The sequence below is a fragment of the Sinocyclocheilus rhinocerous genome, unplaced genomic scaffold (genome assembly GCF_001515625.1).
Source record: "Sinocyclocheilus rhinocerous isolate Xijiao unplaced genomic scaffold, SAMN03320098_v1.1 scaffold2423, whole genome shotgun sequence".
Classification (NCBI taxonomy): Eukaryota; Metazoa; Chordata; class Actinopteri; order Cypriniformes; family Cyprinidae; genus Sinocyclocheilus; species Sinocyclocheilus rhinocerous.
The window spans coordinates 88,841-113,609 of NW_015634501.1; the positions used below are offsets into that span (position 1 = coordinate 88,841).

Sequence of the window (24,769 nt, forward strand, 5' to 3'; positions counted from 1 at the left end):
AGTTGATTATGTCTTAAGTGAACGTAAACAGTAGGGAGAACGTGTATCAGTACATTGCATCCATTGCAGCTGTGCATTCGGTTTTAAAGGGATAGCAGCCTAATTTAGTTGCTATTGTCCGAGTCATTGATGTTAATCAAGCAACAAAAGAAAGACAGAAAATCACGCACTGCTCTTGACTGAAAAACTTTAGTAGCCCTAAAGATTCATCTAAATTTATTTATAGAAATAAATATGTCTGCTTGAAAGAATGAGGAATATGGTAAACAAGTTGCTATAAAGAATGCATAATTAGCCTATATAACCATTGGTATTTCATTAATAAGAAGACCATGTCTTTGAAGTGGTTTTATTTAATTTTAACATAAAGGCATGTTGTGTGTCACAGCAGTTAAATCGGTGTCTATCATGATAAAACCTTAATATCAAACCTATATAATGAGTTTGGAAATTTTAGAGAAATGCTTCATAAATGCACTGTAACTAAACCCATTAGATTTTAGCCGACTAAATTTACTGTAGATTTAGTCGACTAAAATCGTGATATTTAGTCGACTAAAACTAAAAACAATTCAGATGACTAAAATATGACTAAAACTAAATGGCATTTTAGTCAAAAGACTATGACTAAAACTAAATCAGAATTTGCTGTCAAAATTAACACTGATAGGAATGCATTCATGTATGGTTTTCAAAGTCATCTGTCCTTTGTTGACATTTTTTTCTGAATTGTCCTGAATTGTTTTTTGTTGTATTTTTAGGCGGTCAGAAAGCAAGAGTGGTATTTGCTGAACTTTCTTGTCGACAACCTGATGTCCTCATCTTGGTAAGGAGTAAAGGTTTTAAATGTTTCAATTTCATTTAAATTTGTACTTTAAAGTCCCCATGAACTCAAAATTAAAGTTTTTTGGGTGTTAGTATCAATATGTTAGTCTTAAGGTTATCTATAAGGCAGTGTGCTCCAAAACAGTGACAAAATTCGCATTTAGAAGATATAAGCATTCAAAGCTTGCAGTTCGTCACTTCCGCAAAAACGGCTCAACGATTTTTTTGATGTCACATCGTACTTCATCTTCTCATCAAACTTTCTGTCCAATCAAATGCTCTCTAGAATCCGAAGCACACGCCCCCTACACTATAAAAGAGACGCTGAAGCCGCAGCTGAAATCTGAAATATCACTATATAGGGGACAGGGAACGATTCAAACAGTGTAAATATGCTTTCCATTGAGGAAAAAAAGAAGTCTGGTTTCGCGCTGTGTCACGCTAACCACCGCACTGCTCACACACACTGCTCCGGTCCAGAGACACGATAGCACGGAGCGAATCACATGCGCGAGTCGGCGCAGACCACAAAATGTATCAGAGCTATTTGAATTCTACACAGAATGCTATATTTTATAGCAATATAGATGATTGTGGCTGCCATATCCTGTCAAATGCGGCTTTACGGAGCTCAACGGCTCTGAACGGCTCTAGCCCATGCTGTGATATAAACGAACACTATTGGCTATTTTAAAAAGGGGCGGGGCTGCTTGATATGTCCCGCCCTGTCTTTCTGTTTCAGTTAAAATGACGTCAACACAGAGTAACGCTGCGTGTTCCTAAGCATTTCAGGGGACCTTTAACATTTTTTTCCCCCATACAAATGTACAGGATGAGCCCACAAATAACTTGGACATTGAGTCGATTGATGCATTGTCAGAAGCCATCAATGAATACAAAGGAGGTATTTTTTTTCCCCCCACTCATTTTATTTGTTGTGGTGAATGATCTTGTGTGCATGTAAATCCATTCAGATGTTCTGTAAGATTTCTAAACTATATACAATGATTATGATAGTGGAAACCAGGGGGTAAAGTCTTTATTATTAACATTTAATATGAATCTTTTTAGCTGTGATAATTGTGAGCCACGATGCCAGGCTCATCACGGAGACCCAGTGCCAGCTGTGGGTGGTTGAGGACCAGTCGATCAGCCAGATTGATGGAGACTTTGACGACTACAAGAGAGAAGTGCTGGAGGCTCTTGGAGAAACCCTGGTCAACAAGCCTAAAGAATGAACAACGGCTGGTATTAATAACAAGAGCGTCAAACTACATCACTGAAGGGCTTTTTGTTGCATCTACATTGCTCATTTTTAAAGCCTCAATACTGAAAGAAATCCTTCTTGGTAAATTGGCAGATTATGCTGAGCACCTGCATGCAAACTGTGTAGGGTGATATACACAAACCCTACAATACCAGGATGGGTTTTTCACGTCTTTTACTTTTAAAACAGGTGAAGACCGATTCCAGATCAGTATTTTTACTTGCTGACAATTTATACACACAGCGCTTGTTCATTAGTCATGATGTCTGGCATTCTTGTATTATGCTTACATTCAGGCCATATCATTACCAACTCTGTTCATCCATGTGATGCAATGCTAGAAAACATACTGTCACTATCAAATGTGAACAGATGTGGCTAGAAGTGTGCAGTTTGATAATGGTGTCTGTCGGCTGATGCATATATTTAGTATTAAACTGCCTTTGTAGAATGAACACTTGTGTTGAGGTCATTAAGCTCACATTCAAAACCAGCTCCAAAGTGTTTAACCTATATAAATGTTCATACAGTGATGCTTCTTGTAGCTCATCTGTCGTGAATGAGGAAATAAACTATTGACTAACTTGATTTGAATATGAAGTATGCATCCAAATCTCATGGAAAAACAAATAAAAAAATTTTTGCAACAAAGTCAAGTTTATTGGAGATTTCATATTATGCTTGTTGTCTTGCCTGGACAAAATGTAACATTTTCTTCTTGCTCATATAAGTACTGTTATGGAAACATCATTTGGATCAAACTTCCAACCGCTATTTGAAATAGACCTTAGCCAGGGTAGCACAATATGTCATTTCTGATAGGAATGAAATTTAGTTTGTGAGGGATAGAAGTACAGTGCGTTTAATGGGTTGTACTGCTGTTTTAACAAAATACAGATTTTTTTCATTTGATGAAATGTCTTTCCAAAAAGCTTTCAGTAGACAAAACGCCATGAGTTTTAAAAATTACATGTGATTTAGGACCTGCCATTGTAAAGACTGTAAGTCTATCCCTAACTGCCTCATTCTCATGTAAAATACACAGCATCTGCTCTTAATGTGTAAAGGTCTTTTACGACAAGATTCAAACATCTGGTTTCAGGTAGTCTTTGTAGATCCGCTTCACTCTTGCCAGTTCTCGCTCATCTGGTTTTATACTTCCATACCACGGATACCACAGTTCTCCAGAGCTGAGAGAAAATGGGGCAGGGGTTGGTGCTACAGCACCATGAGTGTTTGAGTAGTCCTCTTTAGAGTAATCAACATGAGGTAACTGGGCAAAAAGTAAACCTTAAACGAAGGAAGAAAAAAACCCATCACATTAAGCACTTGTGCACCAAATAATGAAATTGATCATTTCTTTTCATAAAAGGACTGTTTGTGCACATTGCCACTTATAACAATAAAAAAAAAGTGTAAATTTACCACAATCTCTAGCAGTTTCAATGGCCTTGTTAAGTAGTTTCTGTTGTTTCATACACACACCTGAGGAAACAATTTAAGATGAAAAGTGCTGATCAGATCATGATCACACCAGAAATGTGACACTTGAATGTATTAAGAAATGCATTACCGGTTCGAATGGGATCATGCACAATTCCTGTTTGAGGACTAATGAACTGCTGCAACAGGTTCACATTCTGCAGAGGAAAAGCGTGTATATTAAAGCAAATACATTGTCCTCACACACACAAAAAAGACAGAATCGAAAAACAAACCTTGTAATGGACAATGATGTTTGGATCACGACAGATGGGACAAGGGTTGCCGCATATCTTGTCACCTCTCTATGACAAGACAATCATCCTCATTAATACAAATTTAATGGACTGGAAAAAAAAATCTGAAGAACAATCAATCAATCAAAATTCAAAACAAATGTGAACTTACAATACAAGTCTTTCTTGTCTTTTGAGGAGGGACTCCCCCCTTATGGTTCCTCCTATAGTTAGACCAAACAGGCTTTGATCCATAGCGCTCAATGTACTCTAAAGAGAGATTTGAGCAACATTAAACGCTGTTTTAACCACAAGTAATTCATTTCAATCATCTAATCAATCATATTTACCTTCACTTTCTAAGTATTCCCATGGTCTGTCTGAATATCTAGACAGTACCTCAGTTGAATCCGTGTCATCAGCAGATGAAGATGAAGATGATGATGATGATAAAGCACGAAAATTCAGACGCAGCACTGGAGCACTTGTTTTCCAATCACGGATTCTCTGCAATACAAAACGCGTAGTTTGTCCTTTATGTTTGTTGATGTTGTTTGCACGCGAAATGAGTGGACAGCAACAGACATATTTATACATCCTGTATTTAAAAAAAACATCAATTAAAATATTTCTCTGTAACCAACCAACCTGTGCTTGAATATTTCGTTGTAAAATGACAGGAAATGTGCGGCAGATAACTATTCCAATGCGTTGTAAGGAGGCTGCCATTTTGTTTTGTATCAAAGGAAGTTGTTGAGGTTAAAGTGTACAGTGACGGAAGTGCGCGTTTATTGTTCTCACATTTTCATTTTAAAATAAATCGTTTAAAATGAATTCATACAGTTTACCTAGTCAAATATTTCACACAGAAATCAATGTAAAAATTTATTTTTATGTGAAACGTTAGCTGAAACGATCCCTCGTGTTGGTCAGTTTGCCAGCTAATTTAATTATTGCATTTTGTGCCAATGTTTCGCATTTTTGTCTTAGGAATATGACTTGTGGTTATATAAATTATCGTTTAAATGAATGAATGTTTACTTTTAACCCACACTTTGAACATAATAGCGTTACAGTGATTTACATAAAGGCTGAATCTGCCTTACAATAGCTAGTTCTTGAATTTGCATAAACGAATACGCCTATATTATTGCACTGTGATGTAGAGTGAATTCTTACGTTACTTTCATTTAAAAAATTCCAACAAATTAATGATTATCTTTGCATAGAAAGCACGTAAAATCACCGGATACCGGAGTGGGGGATGGGCTCGTCCTTGAACACATAGAAGAAGGTAGTTTCTAGAGGAGCGCGTGATCATCAACTCCATTTTGTGCTGAAAGAAACGCCCGAGCACGGGATGACGCGAAAAACGTCAGAACTATATAAACCGAGTCCCACCCTTACTACAGCATTCCTGGATTTGTCTGAGGTAAGTGTTGTATCGGAGGTCGGTTCTCCACCTTTTTGCGATTTAAAAGACGATTTTTATCCCAAAGTTCGGCTACCACGTTAGTTTTTATCGGCAAAAACTACCTTTTGATCGTTTTCTGGATTTCCGCCGCCAAACATTCGCTTTTCTCTAATGTTCATTTGTGCTGTTGTTTCGTTTCAGGTCTGAGTCGGTCTCGGTGAAGATCTGCCGTCGAGGATTTTTCAGCTGTGCGAAGATCAAAGCCCCAGTTTAAAATGAATTCATACAGTTTACCTAGTCAAATATTTCACACAGAAATCAATGTAAAAATTTATTTTTATGTGAAACGTTAGCTGAAACGATCCCTCGTGTTGGTCAGTTTGCCAGCTAATTTAATTATTGCATTTTGTGCCAATGTTTCGCATTTTGTCTTAGGAATATTACTTGTGGTTATATAAATTATCGTTTAAATGAATGAATGTTTACTTTTAACCCACACTTTGAACATAATAGCGTTACAGTGATTTACATAAAGGCTGAATCTGCCTTACAATAGCTAGTTCTTGAATTTGCATAAACGAATACGCCTATATTATTGCACTGTGATGTATGTAGAATTCTTACGTTACTTTCATTTAAAAAATTCCAACAAATTAATGATTATCTTTGCATAGAAAGCACGTAAAATCACCGGATACCGGAGTGGGGGATGGGCTCGTCCTTGAACACATAGAAGAAGGTAGTTTCTAGAGGAGCGCGTGATCATCAACTCCATTTTGTGCTGAAAGAAACGCCCGAGCACGGGATGACGCGAAAAACGTCAGAACTATATAAACCGAGTCCCACCCTTACTACAGCATTCCTGGATTTGTCTGAGGTAAGTGTTGTATCGGAGGTCGGTTCTCCACCTTTTTGCGATTTAAAAGACGATTTTTATCCCAAACTTCGGCTACCACGTTAGTTTTTATCGGCAAAAACTACCTTTTGATCGTTTTCTGGATTTCCGCCGCCAAACATTCGCTTTTCTCTAATGTTCATTTGTGCTGTTGTTTCGTTTCAGGTCTGAGTCGGTCTCGGTGAAGATCTGCCGTCGAGGATTTTTCAGCTGTGCGAAGATCAAAGCCCCAAAACTCATTTTTTTCTACTCGAGTAACGGACATTCGCTTACTACTTTTTTGCTCCAGATTGTTCAAGAAGGAAAAGCTCAATTTCAGCCACCACAATCCCGCCCATTATGCCATTTTTCAGCCAATAATGCTAAAGTCATGACAGTTTACGTTCTCTTAAACTGTTAAAAAGCTGAAAATTGTTGCTGTTAAGCACAATATATTAATAGCAACCCGAGACGCAGAGGAGAGGTATTAATAGTAAGTGTTCTTTCAAACCAATTTGAATCGAAACTACGTAACAGTTAACCAGTTGTCTGTTAACGATTCCCGATATAAATAGAGATTAAAAGTTCCTAGCTGTATCGAGCGTGGCGACCTAAATGCGCCACAGTTTCTAGAAGCAGGCAGCATGCTGAGATAAAGCGAGATTAGTGTATGAGCTCACACCGCAAAGCCAGAGCAGCGGCTTCAACGCCCTGCTTCTCTTTGTGTGTGAGACGGAGCACTCCTAATGATTATTAAAGTAACGAAAAATCATCGAATAATAAGCTAGCCATCGCTAGTCTGTACATAAAGATTGCCACAGGCAGATCCAGGAAGTGACCGCATTCAATTGGGGCTTTTTATAAACTGCATTCTTTTCAGAGAGCTCACTGGAACAATCAACGCATTTGAATCGAAACTACGTAACAGTTAACCAGTTGTCTGTTGAAGAAAACGATTCCCGATATAAATAGAGATTAAAAGTTCCTAGCTGTATCGAGCGTGGCGACCGAAATGCGCCACAGTTTCTAGAAGCAGGCAGCATGCTGAGATAAAGCGAGACTAGTGTATGAGCTCACACCGCAAAGCCAGAGCAGCGGCTTCAACGCCCTGCTTCTCTTTGTGTGTGAGACGGAGCAATCCTAATGATTATTAAAGTAACGAAAAATCATCGAATAATAAGCTAGCCATCGCTAGTCATAAGCAATCTGTACATAAAGATTGTCACAGGCAGATACAGGAAGTGACCGCATTCAACTGGGGCTTTTTATAAACTGCATTCTTTTCAGAGGAGAGCTCACTGGAACAATCAACGCAATCTGCACATAAAGATTGCCAAGTGGCGCCTGTGGATTTAGCCGAACGGAGAGACAAAAAAACAGACTGAAATGCAACATTTTGTTCATAATGTCGTTAGGTGTTATTAGTTGGCGGAACTGGATACCCGTTGAGCTAGTTTGGTGAAATAAACCTCCCTAGGCAATGATAATTTATACAAATGCATGGCAGTCTGACTATAAAGATTGCATTTTTTTGTGTTGTGTGCTTAACGAGTGCGTAGATAGGGTATTATTTGTCTTGTCGACTTTGCTTTAAAATGGCGGACGGGTTGTCCTTTGCTCGGATCACTCGAGGCAATGGTGGCTTTGTTTTTCTGACTGGATCTACGGGAAATACTGTAGCTCGGAACGGCTGTCTCGCGTCGCCATCATCCCCATATACAGCTCGAGGTATCGTCTTAATATCCGTGAGTCGCTAGCGGGGTAAATATAGTAGCACTTTGTAAACGAGCAAGACAAATGCCAGGCGGGGGAACATAGCCGTTGTGTTTTTAAAAGCTTGTTGGAATTCAAAGATGGCGACCAGACACCAGTTCACGAAGAAAAGTGGTTAAAGATAGTGGGCGTGGTTTACCGCAGACTTCAGCCAATTAGAGGAGCCGCTGTCAGCTCAGGGCGAGCTGCTGTATGAGAGATTGAGACTTCGACAGAAGGCAAATCAAATCCCCCCCGTGGCCACTATTGAGCAGATGCATAAATTCATATTACTGGCCTTTAGTCAGAACAACACTGGATGCTTTGTGTTGACGAGTTCTAACAAAAAACGAATATTGCTATTTGCTTAAAAATGCCAGCTGTTTGTTACATTTACATTTAGTCATTTAGCAGACGCTTTTATCCAAAGCGACTTACAAAATGTTACTCTCGATTAAAAAGTGAAAGTAGGTTACATGGTGTTGAACTTGATCTATAGCGCTGTAGGAAGAGTCTTATACAGGACAGGGTGTAATGTAACTTTAAAAGTGAAAACAACGTGTTTCTTCACATCTGCATTCCATCAGAAACCTGACAGATACAATGTTAATCTTTTCTTTCCAGTGAATGTACAATCTCGTTGACATTTTCTTGTTTGTTGTGACAACTGTGACGGTTCCAGGAATTGTGTGTATTGTTGGGTGTTTAAGGAGTTCGGTTGTGACTATAAAAAGTTCTTCAACAACAGTGTAACGGGTAAGACAAAACCTGATTTCTCACACGATCAAAAGTGAGTAAAGTCTCATTTTTCGACATTAGTAGACCTTTTTCACTGTCTTGGAAGTTATGTAGAACATGAATTCAAACGTAGCTAAACACTTGCATGCTTAACAGTCGTAAAAATCTCTATACATTCGGTGTATATTTCTATTTCATGTGTAATTCGTCCCGTTGTTCATTTTCTGCTGTAGTTAGTTGGTTAGTCTCGCCGGTGTCCAGTCAAGTGTGCTGTAGTGAGAGGAACTGAAGAAGAAATACTCACTGATGCTCCGCGTGGGCAGCAAATCTCTCTCTCTCTCTCTCTCTCTCTCTCTCTCTCTCTCTCCTCTCTCTCTCAGAAACCTCGCCCGTCTCTTTGTAATTAACTTAACTACGTCAGATATTATTATCATTGGCATATGTCCATCTCATTTTTCTAATAATGTACCGTTTTTATTGCCTATATTCTACTTGTTTCTGTATTTTAATATAACTTGATCACATTTGATACTTGCATTTCTTATTGCTGCGTGGCAAATACACTGTTTCTGTATTTGTGTATATTTAGAAATAACCACATGGTGGCGACATACAACTTAGAAAGTCTTGTGTTCAGTCGCACAAAACCCCTTAACTTAACCCTTAGTGATAATACACTTATTTACTTAAGGAGTTTCTTGCAACTGGATATTGATAAAGTCTTGTAAGTCTTTCAGAGTCTATTTCCTTCATTATATATTTATTTCCTGATTTTTTTTTCACATTACATTATGTTCAAAATTATTGTAATCATTAAAATTTATTTAACACTTTTTTTGGCCAAAATATGGACAAAATTGCCAATATTATTGGGGTAATATGTATTTAATATGTAATATTACATATTTAAAAATGTAGCTAAATACAGCAAAAATTATAATGAGGAAATTCTCACTAAGGCACTTCAAAAAATCATTGTGTGAATTCTTCCCCCCACCTAGTGGTTCTAGACTTCTGTATACATAAAACACACTTAAAACATGAAAACATAAATAAAAAGGTCCATTTAATGTACTGAGATTTGAAAAACCCCAGTATTATAGGAAAATATTTAAAGCTTACTGTTTAAAATTAGTATACATGTTGGTCCCACTTTATATTAGTGTATTTAACTACTATGTACTTAGAGCAAAAAATTATATATTTTATTACTTGTGTATTTATTTGGTGCATTGTACTTATTGTGTATTGCAAAGCATTAAGGTGGGAAACTGGTAAGGTTAGGTCAGGGTGGGTTCATGGGTAGGTTCTGTTGATGCAGTTACAAAAATAATTACATGCAGGTATTTTAAAAATATAAACACTGTGTAAAAACAAGTATGTACACAATAAGTGCATTGTATCAAATTAGTATTTAAAGTGTTAAAATTAAATTGAAAGACACTTAAGCTAGTGTGGGTCCTATGCATTTTATATCCATCAACCCCATAGCAATGACAATTGTGGATATGGGTAAAGTCTTTGTAATATTTTTTCATGCTTTCAGATTTTATAACAAGTGTTACTTATAATATTGTAAAGGTTTCAGTTTGTAAGTGTTTACAAACATCTCATTTTATTATAGGATCTTCCATCTATTGATGTTAGGTTATAGACAGATGGATCAAAGCAGTGTCTAACAAGGAAATATTATATTAATGCCAGAGTCCCTGTGTGCTTTACAGCTGACGTGTGACAATGCTTTTCTGATAAACAAGAAAATCCAGTCAATTATTTGAACACTTTTACTGTGCCCTCCCTAGTTTTTCTCGAAATACTTGTGATAAATGGTATTAGTTGTGCTACAATTGAACTTCTGGAGGATTACAAGGGTCATCACTATACAAATTACTCAATTGTTAATAAAATAAATTGTAAAAACTGTTTAACTCTTAAGTGCATTCTCAAATTTTAATTACATTTTTTAAAATTTCTGCTCTTGTATAATTCTCATTATTTAAATGATATAATAATCTGAATGAACATTACTGATCACAGCCATTATATTATTTTACATGTCCTTTGTACTTGTGATGCTTACTTTGGGTAATGTACAGTGTATATAAAAAAGCAGGTGGGTTTATGACCGTGACATGACACATGCAATATAACATTTTACTTCTATGTTTATCTTTGATCATTTCAAATTATGAACTACATTATGCAGCGCTCGCATAACCAGTCACCCAGTTTGAGTTTCTCGTATAATTAAATAAGTGACAGACTTATTCAATCATTCTAGAAGATTGGTTACATGAACGCTGTATAATTCAGTCTGCATTTAGATGTTAAACTATAACAGTTGTAGCAGCTGCCCCTTTCTAGTAACAGTAAGTCCAGTAAATACTGACAGCCCACCAGACATCATATATTAAACATTTTATTTACCGAGGAGTTTGTAGTCAGTTGGAGAATAATATTTATTTTCTTGTTATCCCAACAGTTTTGGGGCTCTAGTAATTATCTAAGTCCCACCTTATTTTAAAATAACATCATTTTCTAAAAGATGAAACATGAATTTGAGGACCAACTGTTGTTTGAAGTAGTGTGTTTATTAATGAAGACATTACTTTTTTCACATTCTGCTGTTGTGAACAGAACGGACACAGCTTGTTCTGTGGTCATGATTGCACTTGTGATTTCAAATCACATCAGGTGTGAGCCAGAAAACTGATAAGTCATCCATATCTGATTAAGTACAATATATAAAACATTTAGGAGTTTCTCTCCGTTCTTTGAATGCATACATGCAGAGTTGCTGTTCTGTGATGTCTTTGGTAGTCATGTGACCATTTTTGTTCCCAACATCTTCAGAATTTGTTGTTTCAAAGTTATTTCAGATCCACAGTCGCCTTGATAAATGTACATTACTACGAACTTTTCAAAGATTCAATGTTGTCCTTGTGCTGTTCCAGTGAGCTCTCCTGAAGTGCCATGATCTCATTATTTCAGTATTGACTGGGTGATTTTGTGTCATATACAGATTTTCCCCAGTGGCATAAGCACACGAATAACCCGTTTTCTCTCCCTCTTTCAGTAAGCAGCTATGGCCGTGGGCCCGATGGACCCCAGAGAGGTGCTGAAAGGAGTTGAAGCTCTGCTGGGGAAGGATGGAGAGCTACGAAGCCTTGAGGGAGTTGCTAAAGTCTTCAGGTGAGAAGCTGTACCATTTTATTTTCTGGATCCCTTCTTAAAAAAAAAACATTAATTCCTTTACCAATAGAATTTCTAACACGTTTTCCTCTTTTCAAACAGTCTCATGAAGGCCTCGCATAAAATGGTCAGCAGATGCATGTATCTGAACATCTTACTGCAGACAAAGTCACATGATGTACTTAATCGGTAAGAATAATATCCATCAAAAGAAACATTTGAAACCTTTTTTGTTCTCAAGGTTATGCTTAACTCTATCTCTTCTGCTCAGGTTTATTCGAGTTGGAGGCTACAAGTTGTTGAACTCTTGGCTCACCTACTCAAAGACCACCACTAACACCCCCCTGCTGCAGCTCATACTGCTCACCCTGCAGAAACTCCCCCTGACTGTGGACCACCTCAAACAGGTACTTCACCACACCACGGCCCATAAAACTCACACGCATGCCCCCGCAGTCTTCTAACACCTGCTCTCTGTCTGTTGTCTTTTCTCCTGCTAGAACAACACAGCCAAGCTGGTGAAACAACTGAGCAAGAGCGGCGAGACAGAAGGTAAGAGCACATGTTCCATGAATCAATGCCAGACAGTCTGCTTACTGTCTTCCAGAGCTCAGGTTTGATCTCTCTCTCTTTCTCTCAGAGCTGAAGAAGCTGGCGTCAGTGCTGGTGGAAGGCTGGATGGCTATTATCCGCTCTCAGAGCGTCTCCAGTGGAGCGTCACCCAATGGTAGGGTTTCCAGTTTACATTTTCTTCTATGTCACTCTGTTTTTGTTGAAGTAGACTTAATGCACTTTTACTTGAATTATTAGAAAGTAGGGTTCCCATTATTGGCGAATAACCCAACTCTGTTTTCCATCAGACAAGAAATGGAAAAAGGAGGATGGAAAAGTGCGTCCAGAGGTGAAGCCCCGAGAAAAAGGAGCAGAGGAGGAGAAGAAAGACAAACCAAAAGCTTATGCCCCAAGTCATGCAAAGATCCGCTCTACAGGTTAGTCACCAGTGTTATTTTAGTGTAATTTATATAATATTAGAGTATTTAGTTATATTTTTAATTAGGTTTTGTTATTTATTATATTTTTATTTTAGTTTTAGCAATTGTTAGTATTTATTCATGATTTTAATTAGGTTTATTACATTTACATTTTAATTTTAGTATTTTTTTTATTTATTCTTTTTTTTTTTTTTTATATTCCAATTCAACTTTTTTTTGTTCTAGTACTTCAAATTTATTTATTTCAGTTAGTTGCCAAGAATGCAACATTTGTATTTTTTTTTTTTTAAGTTTAGAGTTTTTTTTTTTAATATATATATAAAATGCTATATGTATGTTTTTATTTTATTAACTGAAACTGTTAATATTTAATTTTATTAACTTTATCAAAAACAATTTTGGTCAGGTTTATATTTATGATTTTTTTAAACAATTTTATATATATATATATATATAATTTACCATTTATAATAGAATTTTTTTTATGTCTCAGTAACACATTTTTTTTTTTAAATGATCTGTTTACATTTACTCAAAACATTGTGTCTTCAGGTTTGGAGGTGGAGAGTCCAGCTCCAGTTCCTGTAAAGAAAACCCCCTCTGCACCCCAACTTGGAGACAAATACAACATCAAGCCTGCTGTTCTCAAAAGACCAAGGTAAGTGGACACTACATTTCTTTCTTGCAAATAATGAACAGGCACATGTAATCCAGGAATCCAGGATGGGCCCTTTCTCATTTGATTCATGATTTGAATGAATTTGAATGCAGTTTTACTTCAGAGGGTTTGAAAATGAATCATTCAACTCATTATGACTCTGCTGTTCATTCAGCACATCGCTGACCGACGCACCACCAGTGGAGAAGAAGTACAAGCCCCTTAACATCACCCCCAACTCTGCCAAAGAGATCAAAGTCAAGCTTATACCCCCACAGCGTGAGTATGCCCGTTCAGCACCTGCAATATGATTATGATTATCTGCAATAAAGGAGAGTAGGGTTTCCTCTCCGACTGGTGCTTAATATCCATTTCTCTTCCTTTTAGCGATGGAAGGCACTGGATTTTTGGATGCCCTCAACTCCGCTCCAGTGCCTGGCATCAAGATCAAGAAAAAGAAACCAAAAGCAGTTTCCCCTACCACTAACAAGGTGTGCCACATCAGACAACCCTCATTTGTGTTTATGCTTCATGGATTTTAATTTTCCACAGACCCACTGACTGTGTTTTGTTCCTCTCATCTCTCTTGTGCTCCACAGCCCTGTCCGTTTGACAGCAGGCCGCAGTCATACTCGGGCACACAGGCCAAACCGTCTTCCCCTGAGACGCCCTCATCTCAGACACCTCCTCATGAGAACCAAGACCTGGAGCAGCCTGGCACACCCGTGCCCACCGAGGACCCTGATGCCATGGAAACCGGTGAGTCCAGCTGCATAGAAATTGGCCACAGCCTCACTGAGAGCCGTATGAATTTAAAATGCCTTATTTCGTGTTTTAAGGTGATAAACCCAACGCTCTGTCTGAACCTCGCGGTGAGGAGGAGAGTCTGACTAAGAAAGGAAAGAAAAAGAAAAGCGTTCGGTGGGCGGAAGAGGATCATCTCAAAGAGTACTTCTACTTTGATCTGGATGAGACTGAGAGAGGTAAAGCAACTCTTTCTTCACTTACACTGCAGTTTAAACGTTTGAGGTTTGTAAGGTTCTCTTCAATAAAAAAATACAGTAAAATAAATCATATTATTACAGCATAAAACTATGAATACCTGAAAATACTTGTGGGATTTGGATTTGGTCAATCATAATCATCACTCTTTTTCCCTCTGTCGCAGTGAACGTTAATAAAATTAAGGACTTCGGCGAGGCGGCCAAACGGGAGCTGATGATGGACAGGCAGACGTTTGAAATGGCTCGTCGTCTTTCTCACGACACCATGGAGGAGAGGGTGCCCTGGACTCCTCCACGACCTTTGACCCTCATAGGCAACCTGGTCATTCCTGGTTCCAGCAGCAGAGAGAAGATGATCCAGAGAGACCGAGAGATGGGCATTCTGCAGGAGATCTTCCTCAGCAAAGAGAGGTAAGACAATTCTTTGATGAAGAACAAAATGACTGAATGATGTTTTAGTTTCTTTTGAAGCATTCTTTCTTTTGTCATGTTTAGTGATCTTTCATAGCATGAAACAACATTCGCAAAGCATTTAATGCCCACAATAGGCTGGGAATCCGTTTGGATTTGACTGGATTATGAAAAGTGGGCCATGATATTATTAACTACTTAGAATAATATGCACAAATCATTTTAGTATTATTTATATGCTATTATAGTTTTTAAAAAATACTTAGTATTAAAACAATTAGTATCAAAAATATTTTTTTATTATTACATTTGAATTTTTGTTAAATTTTTAGCGATTTTTTTTTTTATTATTTTTTTTACTCTTTATTTATTATTTTTGTAATTTATTTATTTTTCAGATTTAGTATTTATTTATTTATTTCCTGTTAGGATTTTTTTTTTTTAAATATTAAAAATAGGTTTTTCATCTAATATTATATTTTATTTTAGCTTTAACAAAAAAACGTTTTTAATAGATGTTTAAAAACCCTTGCACAAATGAATCATCCACATTGGTGAATAAAGTAAACAGGGTTAAACATGTCTTTAGGGGCTTTAAATGGACATATATGGTTTGCTTCCCTCTCTGCAGTGTTCCAGACACTTCTCATGAGCCAGACCCTGAGCCGTATGAGCCCATGCCTCCACGTCTCATCCCACTGGATGAGGTAAGACAGCCAATTACCTTTTCATATGCTTTCCCCTTCCATTTTTTTCTTGGCATGTTGATGACCTCTTTCCTCTGTGGTGTTGTAGGACTGCAGTATGGAGGAGAATTACATGGAGTCCGCTGACGCTGCTGCCTCCGGCGGCTCTAATGAAAGCTCCAAGCTGCCTCCTGTTCTAGCTAACCTCATGGGAAGTCTGGGCAACAGCGGCCGCAGCCCTCAGGCGCAAGGCAACGGTCCAACAGCCAGTAATAACCCCGCTGTTAATGTGCAGGAACTGCTCTCATCTATCATGGTAAGATTTAATGGCTATATGTACGTTATTTACCACGAGAATGTGCAAAGGCTTTTATTTTAAGCGTCTCCTCTGGTTTTCAGGGTGCTCAGGGATCTAACCAGACTCCAGAGGACCTGATCAAACAGCCTGATTTCTCAGATAAGATCAAGCAGCTTTTGGGCTCTCTGCAACAAAACCAGAACCAGAATCAGAACCAACCTGCCAATGCTCCGCCAAGTACGTGTTTGCTCTCTTTCAACTGTTTCATTGTAATATAGCTATTTTTTATTTTTTTGCTATGTTTTAAAAATATTTTTTATTTAGGTTTATTTCAGTTAAAATTATTTTAGTACTTCAACTTATTTTATTATTCTTATTCTTATTTTTTATTCTAATTATTTCTTTATATTTTGTTTAATTTCTCAATTAACCAAAACGTTAAGGTTTTAATTTTAGTAATTTTTTTGTGATTTTTGATTTATTTGATTTATTTTTATTTTTTATTATGGTTTATTGATTTTATTAGTTTATTCAGCTTTAATTTCAGTTTTAGTTCAAGTAATTTCGGTACTTTTTAGTACTTATATCAGTTAGTTGCCAATCAGTATTTCTAATGAAGTTTTTGATTTTTATTATTATTATAATATATTATTATATTAATATTTATTTCAAATAACACGTTTTTGAAATTTTGTAACGTGCTTTGGTGATTTTTTTTTTTTTAATTATCATTTATTTTTATTTCAGTTTAGCTTAAGTAATTTTTCAAATGTTCACGTTTTTTTGAGTTTGTTTTTCATTTAATATCTTTCATTTTATTTCTGATTTATTTCAATAAACTAAAGCCTTTTATTATTAGTTGTAGTTTACCATAACATTGCTTTGTTTTAAATTTTACATTTTCTGTAAAGTTGCTTTGCAACGATTTGTATCGTAAAAAGCGCTATACAAATAAACTTGAAACTTTGTTGAGGAACAACTGCATGATGGTTAAGCAGCATATTTAATGTTCTGTTTCCCTCACTTCATAGTGAACATGGGTCTGCTTGGCCATGGCCCCGGCATGAACAACATGCCGATGCCCATGAATGGGGGTTTCCCTCCAAACAAGCCCCCTGGACCACATTTCAACCATCCTCCTCCTCCCCACGGCCACGGCCCACCCTTCAACGCCGGCGGCCCACGCATGATGGGTCCTCCACCTGGTCCACAGGGCCGCGGGGCGGACAACGGCAACTACTGGGGCGACGACTCCATGAGAGGAGGCCCGCACCGGGGAGGACACTTCCACCGGGGGAGAGGGAGAGGAGGAGATCCGGGCTTCAGAGGACGAGGGGGACGCGGGGGACCACGCGGGGGACACAACAACATGGGCGGTAAGTTTGATCGCCAAACACTTTGAATTTTCCGGCATTTCAAATGAGCATGTAAATAGCAATCTTTTGGTTTCATTTCAGACATGTCAAATAGGCCGGTGTGTCGCCACTTCATGATGAAGGGAAATTGTCGGTATGAAAATAACTGTGCGTTTTACCACCCCGGTGTAAACGGACCACCGCTTCCTCCCCAGCACAGTCACTGACACACCGAAAACTGCTGTTCCTTGAACTCGCCACTAGTGGGCAACAGGACTCGAAATGAGCCTCGTGAACAGAAACTGAAATGGGGGACGTTTGCGTCTGTGACGGCACAATCCCACCTGCTTCCTCTGACTGTACAGTTGCTTCATTGGATCTGAACATTAATATTTCTTCTCCATTTGACACTACTTTCCCTCATCTGGAAAGCTGTGAGAAGATCTGAGATCCTCTGTGAAGAGACGCATTACTTGACTTTGCAGCCTACCTGTAAATAGTGATTCCTGGAGATGTATATTTTTATTGTGATTCTGTGTACCACTGACCTGACTGCTAAAGATTGTACTACAGAACTCTGTAACCACTAGGACACGATGTAAATAGTAAATAGGCGTACAGTTCCTTAAGCTTCTCCCGGTGGCAAAAACCCAAGATACTGGATGTGCAGTTTTCTAAATTATAATTGACACGTCAGTCATTCTTTGCCTAATGAAATCGACACTTTGAAAAGTTATCACCGCACAGAACGTTTATTTTAAGATTTTCTGGTTGAATTAAGTCCCTCTGACGTTGCCGTACTGTTTGATGTTTTATTTTCAGGTTTCTATTGAAGAGGGAGAAACCGTACTTCTATGAAATGTGTAGATGCTTTCAAATTTCCAGATTTTCCTTTTTCACACACGGTCCTCGTTTTTTCAGTCCACGATTTTTAGTTTTAAAGATACTGAAATGTATTGATGAATTAGCATTAGCAGATTTGTTTTTCATTGTGTTTTCCCCCGAATTGGAAATAGTATGTACGCAAGGGGTTAATACTATTCAGAACCGCTACCTTTTGCATTTTTGAAGTCCCACTGAATACTTGAATCGATACTTTGTGATGGAAAGTGATCCTAACCTGCTAAAGAAATATCAGCTGTTGTTCTGTGTAGTGTGATAATCAGGAGAATTAGTGCTGATTTCCTACTTGATGTAGATGCTGTGGCTATACTGAAATGTATTGATGAATTAGCATTATGGTCTAATGCTAATTCGATTTGTTTTTCATTGTGTTTTCCCCCGAATTGGAAATAGTATGTACGCAAGGGGTTAATACTATTCAGAACCGCTACCTTTTGCATTTTTGAAGTCCCACTGAATACTTGAATCGATACTTTGTGATGGAAAGTGATCCTAGCCTGCTAAAGAAATATCAGCTGTTGTTCTGTGTAGTGTGATAATCAGGAGAATTAGTGCTGATTTCCTACTTGATGTAGATGCTGTGGCTTGATTTGCTGTGCGCTCGTGTTCTCGGACTCGTGTGGGTCTGTCCTGCTCTATCAGTGTTCAGCTGAGCCTAACCTGGGCTACAAACCACTGTCATCAAGGCCAAACGTATTCAGGTGTTTTCTGTGAAAACCGTGGCTATTGTCTCTTGTGGGACTCCATTTTCTTTTTCTTTTTTTTGTTGGATTCACTATTGTCCCATGATTTTATTTTGATATAAGTCTGATGATTTTTCTTTTCTATTGTTGTCGGAGAGATGTCTATGTGTCAGAGCGCCGCATAAACACAATAAAAGGCACATTCAGAAATGTAAGGTGTTTTTCTACATGTAAATTAATAAACATTACGAAATTCACGTTTTCTCTCAAATTAACTTTTATTTTCGGCGCAAGTGTCAGTATATAAGGACCACTCTCTCTCAGTGCCTGTTTGCTTTTTTTAACCTCTAAATGCCTCGTCGGTTGAATATGTCAAACAGGGTTACGTTAGGATTCTACACAATCCCACTGAATCCTCCTCCCCCTCTCATGGCAGTCCGGTCAAATGGCTAACAGTCGTTTGCGGGTGCGTTTGCCTTCCTGTCTGTCAGATCCGTGTTCTCAGGACGCAGTTGGTGCAGATGGCTGCTGGAGTGTGTGTGTGATCAGGAGTGGCCTGTGCACCCAGCCCTCGAGGGCAAATATTGACTTCAGCTTCATAGAATTTCTGCCTGTGTGCAAGGAGTTAAGGACACCTCAGCAATTCATTCATCCTATGTAACGCTCATTTCATTTTTACAAGCTTTCAGTGTGTACTCCTCAGCCACTGTACGGGAAAAAAGTTACAAAAAAAATAAATAAAATCTAGGTCTTTGCTGTGTATAAAAACATCCTGTGATCGTGATGCTATACTAGATTGCTGTTGACAAATGTTCTTTTACATTATTTTACTTCCAAGGTATTCATCTGTTTGTTTAATGTTTATTTCAAGAAAATAACTAAATCAAGCAAGATGTATTCAGACAAGTAACTCATTTTGGTAACAGGGCTGGAAATAAATGTATGTAAATGTAAGGATTCTATTGTTCAAAAGTTTTGGGGTCAGTAAGATTTATTTATTTTATTTCAGCAAGGACACATTAAATTGATCAAAGGTGACAGTAAAGATTGTTACAAAATATTACAATACAAAATATTTATGTATTAAATGCAAAATTATGTTCTATTATTAATAATATATCATTTTAATAAAAGTATATAGTTTTATATAATATTTAAATTATACAAAAATATTTATATAATATATAATACATTACAAACTATTGAAATACAATTTGAAAATAGATTTATATTTACATTTTATTAATATAAATGTTATATACAGTATATATACAGTGTGTGTGTATTATATTCATTTATACAAAATATTTTTATTTCAAATAAATGCTGTCCTTTTGTCTTTCTATTAATCAAAGAATCTTGAGAATTATATAATATATAATACATTATTACAAACTATTGAAATACAATTTGAAAATAGATTTATATTTACATTTTATTAATATAAATGTTATATACAGTATATATACAGTGTGTGTGTATTATATTCATTTATACAAAATATTTTTATTTCAAATAAATGCTGTCCTTTTGTCTTTCTATTAATCAAAGAATCTTGAGAAATAATGTACCAGTAATCAATAATGCATGGTTTCCACAGAAACATTAATCACAACTGCTTTCAGCATTGATAATAATAATAAAAAATGTTTCTTGAGCAGCAAATCTGCATATTGGAATGATTTCTGAAAGATCATGTGACACTGAAGACTGGATGAATGATGCTGAAAACTCAGCTTAGGAAAAAAAAATCACATTTAATTATTAATTAAAATAGAAAAACATTTACTTTAAATTTTAATATTTTTTAGAATTTTACAATATTACAGTTTTATTTTTTTGACCAAATGAATGCAGACTTGGTGGGCATAAGATACTTCTTTCAGAAGAAAATAAGATTAAATTCATAAAATACATATTGTATTATTTAAAATAATGTTATTTTATTATATATTTTGTGCTATCATTATATGTTCATTATTATTATTATTATTATTATATACATTTCCTGAAGGTTAAGCACCCTTTACTTTGACATAAGGGTAAAAAAAAATAGTTGACTTAGTTGAAGCGCATCCTCGGCTGTGTTTTGTTTGTGACAAACCTTTAGTTTGTAAGTCAGAGTAAGTCATAGCTGTCATTTTCAGCACAATATAGGGGCAGTGAAATGTCCAGCTGAAGGACAGAGAGTGAAGTCATAAAAAGACTGGACTGATTGAGTCTGAGTGGTGTTGGTTGTCGTGGAGGCCCTGACTCCATTCCACTCGGCACAAAGACGCCATTGATCCTCCGCTGTCACATTATCCCACAGCCACTAGTGGAAAGAGGCTTTGTCAGGCCTTCGTTTCAGAGAAGATGAAATCAGCTATAAACATGCACCTCTCCAGTTTGCAGCAATGACTTGCTCCGGAAATGTTAACATGGTCTGTACGTTTGAGCAACTCGACAGAGGATGTTACACAATAACGTTTACAACTGTCATGTAATTCAGATATCAGCAAATTATTACACTAAAAGGTCACTGGTGATGCTTTTCCTTTTATTAGAATTAGTACGGAAAAGTGGTAGAAGTAACAAAACAAAATAAAATAAAATATTAATTTTATTAAATATGAATTAATGTTAAAATAAAAGGTGATGCTTTTTCCTTCATTAGAATTAGTATGGAAAAATAATAAAATAAACATAAAAATAAAATAAGATACTTTAAATATAATTAACATAAAAGGTGTTGCTTTTCCTTTACTGGAATTGGTACGGAAAAGTGTTAGAAGTAATAAAATATAAAATAAAATAAAAGGTCACTGGTGATACTTTTCCTTTATTAGAATTAGAATGTATTAGAAAAGTGGCTGAAGTAATAAAATAAAATAAAACAATTGAAAAAATGTATGAAAATAAAGTGAATTATTTTTTCATAATAAAACAATAATAAAATTAATAAAATAATAATACCGGTAATATAATAATAAAAGGTGACGTAACAAAATAAAATAAAATAAAATAAAAATTATTAAAATAAAAGGTGATGCTTTTTCCTTCATTAGAATTAGTATGGAAAAATAATAAAATAAACATAAAAATAAAATAAAATACTTTAAATATTATTAACATAAAAGGTGTTGCTTTTCCTTTACTAGAATTGGTACGGAAAAGTGGTAGAAGAAATAAAAGAAAAGAAAAGAAAAGAAAAGAAAAGAAATTAAATTGAAATATTATTAAAAGAAAAGGTCACTGGTGATGCTTTTCCTTTATTAGAATTATAGAATTTATTAGAAAAGTGGTTGAAGTAATAAAATAAAATAAAATAATAGAAAAAATTAATGAAAATAAAACTAATTATTTTTTAAAATAATAAAACAATAAAAAAATTATAATTTAAAATAATAATAATAATAATACTAAAAGGTTACACAGAAAAAAGTTAAGTCATCTTCATACAGAATCAGTCATCTTAAGGACACGTCAGTTCTTTCGAAGGAACGGTGTTCGAGAAACTTCCTTTTGAGCGCTTCATTAAGCAAATGTTTGCAAGGCAGGATTTCACCAGCAAACTACACATTGTATATAGACTATTAAGAATCCTGTATACAATACACACCCTATTATATTACAGAAAACAGATTATAATGCACTAGTAAGTTATAATGTCAAAATACTCCCACATGCAAATAGTAGACTTCCTTCAGATGCAATTATAAACTGTTTAAAAACATACTGTACAGTTAGACTCAAATCTATCAATTCAATGTGTTTGATCATAATATGATAAAAATACGCATCAAGATATTCCTGCGTGATAAACAGGTTTCTCATTCTAACACCACGTCGTGCCTCAAATTACAAAAGCCCATTAATGTACCCCTCTGACATCCCGGATCAGAGCTCAGCCAATCCTAAAAAGCCCAATCATGCTAGTCTTCAATAGCTCATCACGACTATCTGCTGACCTGTCCTTGGTGCCGAGCCAAATAAAAGAGTTAATGCAAAGTTTGAAGCGCAGAATCAAATTCCAGAGCAGAAGAGAGGTGGGCGGAGCCTCAGGTGAACAGGTATAAGAGCCGTACAGGTGAGACAGAGAGAGAGAGACCAGTCTGAACACACTCAACAGGGAAGCCGAGAACAGGTGAGGCCAACATCACAGGGACTTTCTCTGGAGGCTTTGCTACACGTCGCTTTCGAGCGTGCAACACCATTAACTGCTGGGACTGATGTTAAAATCATGCTTTGTCATTTCCTAACAGCTATATAAATCGAAATGTTTCGTTCTTTCAGCTTGTGAAGATGCTTAAAGGAATACTCTCAGTGCTCTTGGTCCTGGTGACCTTGTCTTCTGCCATGGGGAAGCCTGAGAAGACCACTCCCAAGAAAGAGAAGAGGATTCCTCAGACTCTCTCCAGAGGTCAGCTTCAGGAAAACATCCCAAAATATTGCTTTTTAGCAGCTTTTGTAAAATGCTGTTGCTTTAGTGAGCTGTTGGAATAGCATAACTGTAGCTATACATATGAAGTAGTATTATTAGAAATGATTCTAGTGCTTTACTGTGTGAAATGCTGTCTCATACCTCACTTTGTGCAATACTGATGTAGTAACAGCGTCATCCACGTAGGCTGAGTAGATGTTGGTTTTTAGGATTCATATTCAGTATTCTTTTCCTTTCAGGATGGGGTGATCAGCTGATTTGGGCACAGACGTACGAGGAAGCTCTGTTCTGGTCACGATCCAAGTGAGAAATGCTTATATTATACAGAATTATAGAGTATGGTGTTCAATAATAAGTACTTATCTGTGTATAGAAGGTCTGTTGATGATTTTGTATTTTTTTTTTTTTTTTACAACTTGTATAATCTGTTTAATTAGGAACAAGCCCCTCATGATCATCTTTCATCTGGAGGACTGTCCACACAGCCAGGGTAAGGATTGATTTTTATTTTGACATTTTCACTGTTGGTTAGGTTGAAATTCTCAATTGTTTCTTCATGTTTGTGTTGTGATTTTATTTTGACATGTTTTATATTATTTTATCAGCTCTGAAGAAGGCCTTCGCTGAGGATAAAGACATCCAGAAGCTGGCCGATGACGATTTCGTGATCTTGAACTTGGTGGTGAGTAAAACTTTACCATTTGTTAACAGTTAATTAGCCTACACTAGTTTCTAAAGCATTCATTAATCTTAGTTAATGTTGACTCCATTATCTACTAATACGAAATTAAACAGTGTAAGTTCATAGGCCTATTACTCAATGGCTAACATGTACTAACAATATTTTTATTAGGCTAACTAACATTAACGAAGATTTATAAACACTGCAACAAAAGTATTGCTCGTAGTTAATGTATAATGCAGTCTGTGTATTAATCTGTAGGCTCTAGTCTTAGTGTATAAATGTCTGTAAACTGAACTGCCTTGCTTTTTACAGTACGAGACCACAGATAAACACTTGTCTCCTGATGGCCAGTACGTTCCCAGAATCCTCTTTGTTGGTGAGTTGATTTAATCATGACTGATACATAAATAATGCTACACATTATGAAGTCTGCATAAATGTTTCAAATCCTTCCTGTACTCCAGATCCCTCCATGACCGTTCGTGCAGACATCACTGGCCGCTATGCCAACCGCTTGTACGCCTATGAACCCGCCGATATGAAACTCTGTAAGTCTGAAAGCTGTTTTAATGCCAAAAATAAGTTATTCCACGTCACCAGACTGACAGCATCATTCGTTTGGTTTGTTTCCACAGTGTTGAGCAACATGCAAAGAGCCTTGAAGTTTCTGAAGACGGAGTTGTGAACACAAAAGCCCAGTCTTTTTGTCCGCCGAAAGGATATTACTTCCCTGAGGGTCACTATTATTCTGTCATTCGTTTACTGACGGCATGAAACGCACTGTAAAGCTCTGTACAAAATTACAATATGTTCTTCAAGTAGATTGTTACGGTAAACTTCAGGCTTTCTTTTCATGGTTTTTTTTCCAATAAATTAAGTCGTTTGAAAATT

General features: G+C 36.6%; 4 protein-coding genes across 10 annotated transcripts in view; 3 read left to right on the forward strand and 1 right to left on the reverse strand.

Annotated features, from left to right (window-relative positions):
- Positions 1 to 2,743, forward strand: part of LOC107745711 (ATP-binding cassette sub-family F member 1-like) — a 21,735-nt gene extending 18,992 nt beyond the window's left edge. For both annotated transcript variants that reach the window (XM_016559649.1, XM_016559648.1), the window contains exons 25-27: positions 762 to 826; positions 1,657 to 1,729; positions 1,897 to 2,743. In XM_016559649.1, the coding sequence (XP_016415135.1) occupies positions 762 to 826; positions 1,657 to 1,729; positions 1,897 to 2,063 (305 nt within the window). In that variant the 3' untranslated portion in view covers positions 2,064 to 2,743. The remainder of the gene's footprint in view (positions 1 to 761; positions 827 to 1,656; positions 1,730 to 1,896) is intronic.
- A 230-nt stretch (positions 2,744 to 2,973) lies between these two features.
- LOC107745713 (28S ribosomal protein S18b, mitochondrial-like) lies at positions 2,974 to 6,038 on the reverse strand. 4 transcript variants are annotated; one of them, XM_016559656.1, is made up of 7 exons: positions 5,923 to 6,038; positions 4,161 to 4,317; positions 3,983 to 4,080; positions 3,811 to 3,879; positions 3,666 to 3,732; positions 3,518 to 3,577; positions 2,974 to 3,382 (listed from the first exon to the last, which is right to left on the reverse strand). In XM_016559656.1, the coding sequence occupies exons 1-7, from the start codon at positions 5,953 to 5,955 to the stop codon at positions 3,177 to 3,179; spliced, it is 690 nt and encodes a 229-aa protein (XP_016415142.1). In that variant the 5' UTR covers positions 5,956 to 6,038; the 3' UTR covers positions 2,974 to 3,176. The 4 variants fall into 4 exon arrangements, with proteins under 4 accessions (XP_016415142.1, XP_016415141.1, XP_016415139.1 ...); XM_016559655.1 differs by lacking the exon at positions 5,923 to 6,038 and adding an exon at positions 5,347 to 5,484; XM_016559653.1 differs by lacking the exon at positions 5,923 to 6,038 and adding an exon at positions 5,057 to 5,211.
- Positions 6,026 to 18,377, forward strand: LOC107745712 (serine/threonine-protein phosphatase 1 regulatory subunit 10-like). Of its 2 annotated transcripts, XM_016559651.1 has the most exons (19): positions 6,026 to 6,101; positions 6,285 to 6,591; positions 11,665 to 11,780; positions 11,883 to 11,969; positions 12,052 to 12,187; positions 12,281 to 12,332; positions 12,421 to 12,507; positions 12,641 to 12,769; positions 13,325 to 13,430; positions 13,606 to 13,709; positions 13,818 to 13,921; positions 14,030 to 14,189; positions 14,270 to 14,413; positions 14,599 to 14,845; positions 15,477 to 15,552; positions 15,641 to 15,847; positions 15,931 to 16,066; positions 16,861 to 17,205; positions 17,287 to 18,377. In XM_016559651.1, exons 3-19 carry the CDS (start codon positions 11,674 to 11,676, stop codon positions 17,409 to 17,411), a joined length of 2,352 nt encoding a protein of 783 aa, XP_016415137.1. In that variant the 5' UTR covers positions 6,026 to 6,101; positions 6,285 to 6,591; positions 11,665 to 11,673; the 3' UTR covers positions 17,412 to 18,377. The 2 variants fall into 2 exon arrangements, with proteins under 2 accessions (XP_016415137.1, XP_016415136.1); XM_016559650.1 differs by lacking the exon at positions 6,026 to 6,101 and having other exon boundaries at positions 6,152 to 6,591.
- A 4,480-nt stretch (positions 18,378 to 22,857) lies between these two features.
- On the forward strand, positions 22,858 to 24,767 carry LOC107745729 (anterior gradient protein 2 homolog). 2 transcript variants are annotated; one of them, XM_016559673.1, is made up of 8 exons: positions 22,858 to 22,896; positions 23,046 to 23,172; positions 23,433 to 23,496; positions 23,631 to 23,683; positions 23,799 to 23,875; positions 24,191 to 24,254; positions 24,343 to 24,426; positions 24,514 to 24,767. In XM_016559673.1, the coding sequence occupies exons 2-8, from the start codon at positions 23,055 to 23,057 to the stop codon at positions 24,561 to 24,563; spliced, it is 510 nt and encodes a 169-aa protein (XP_016415159.1). In that variant the 5' UTR covers positions 22,858 to 22,896; positions 23,046 to 23,054; the 3' UTR covers positions 24,564 to 24,767. The 2 variants fall into 2 exon arrangements, with proteins under 2 accessions (XP_016415159.1, XP_016415160.1); XM_016559674.1 differs by having other exon boundaries at positions 22,888 to 22,941.
- The last annotated feature ends 2 nt before the right edge of the window (positions 24,768 to 24,769 follow it).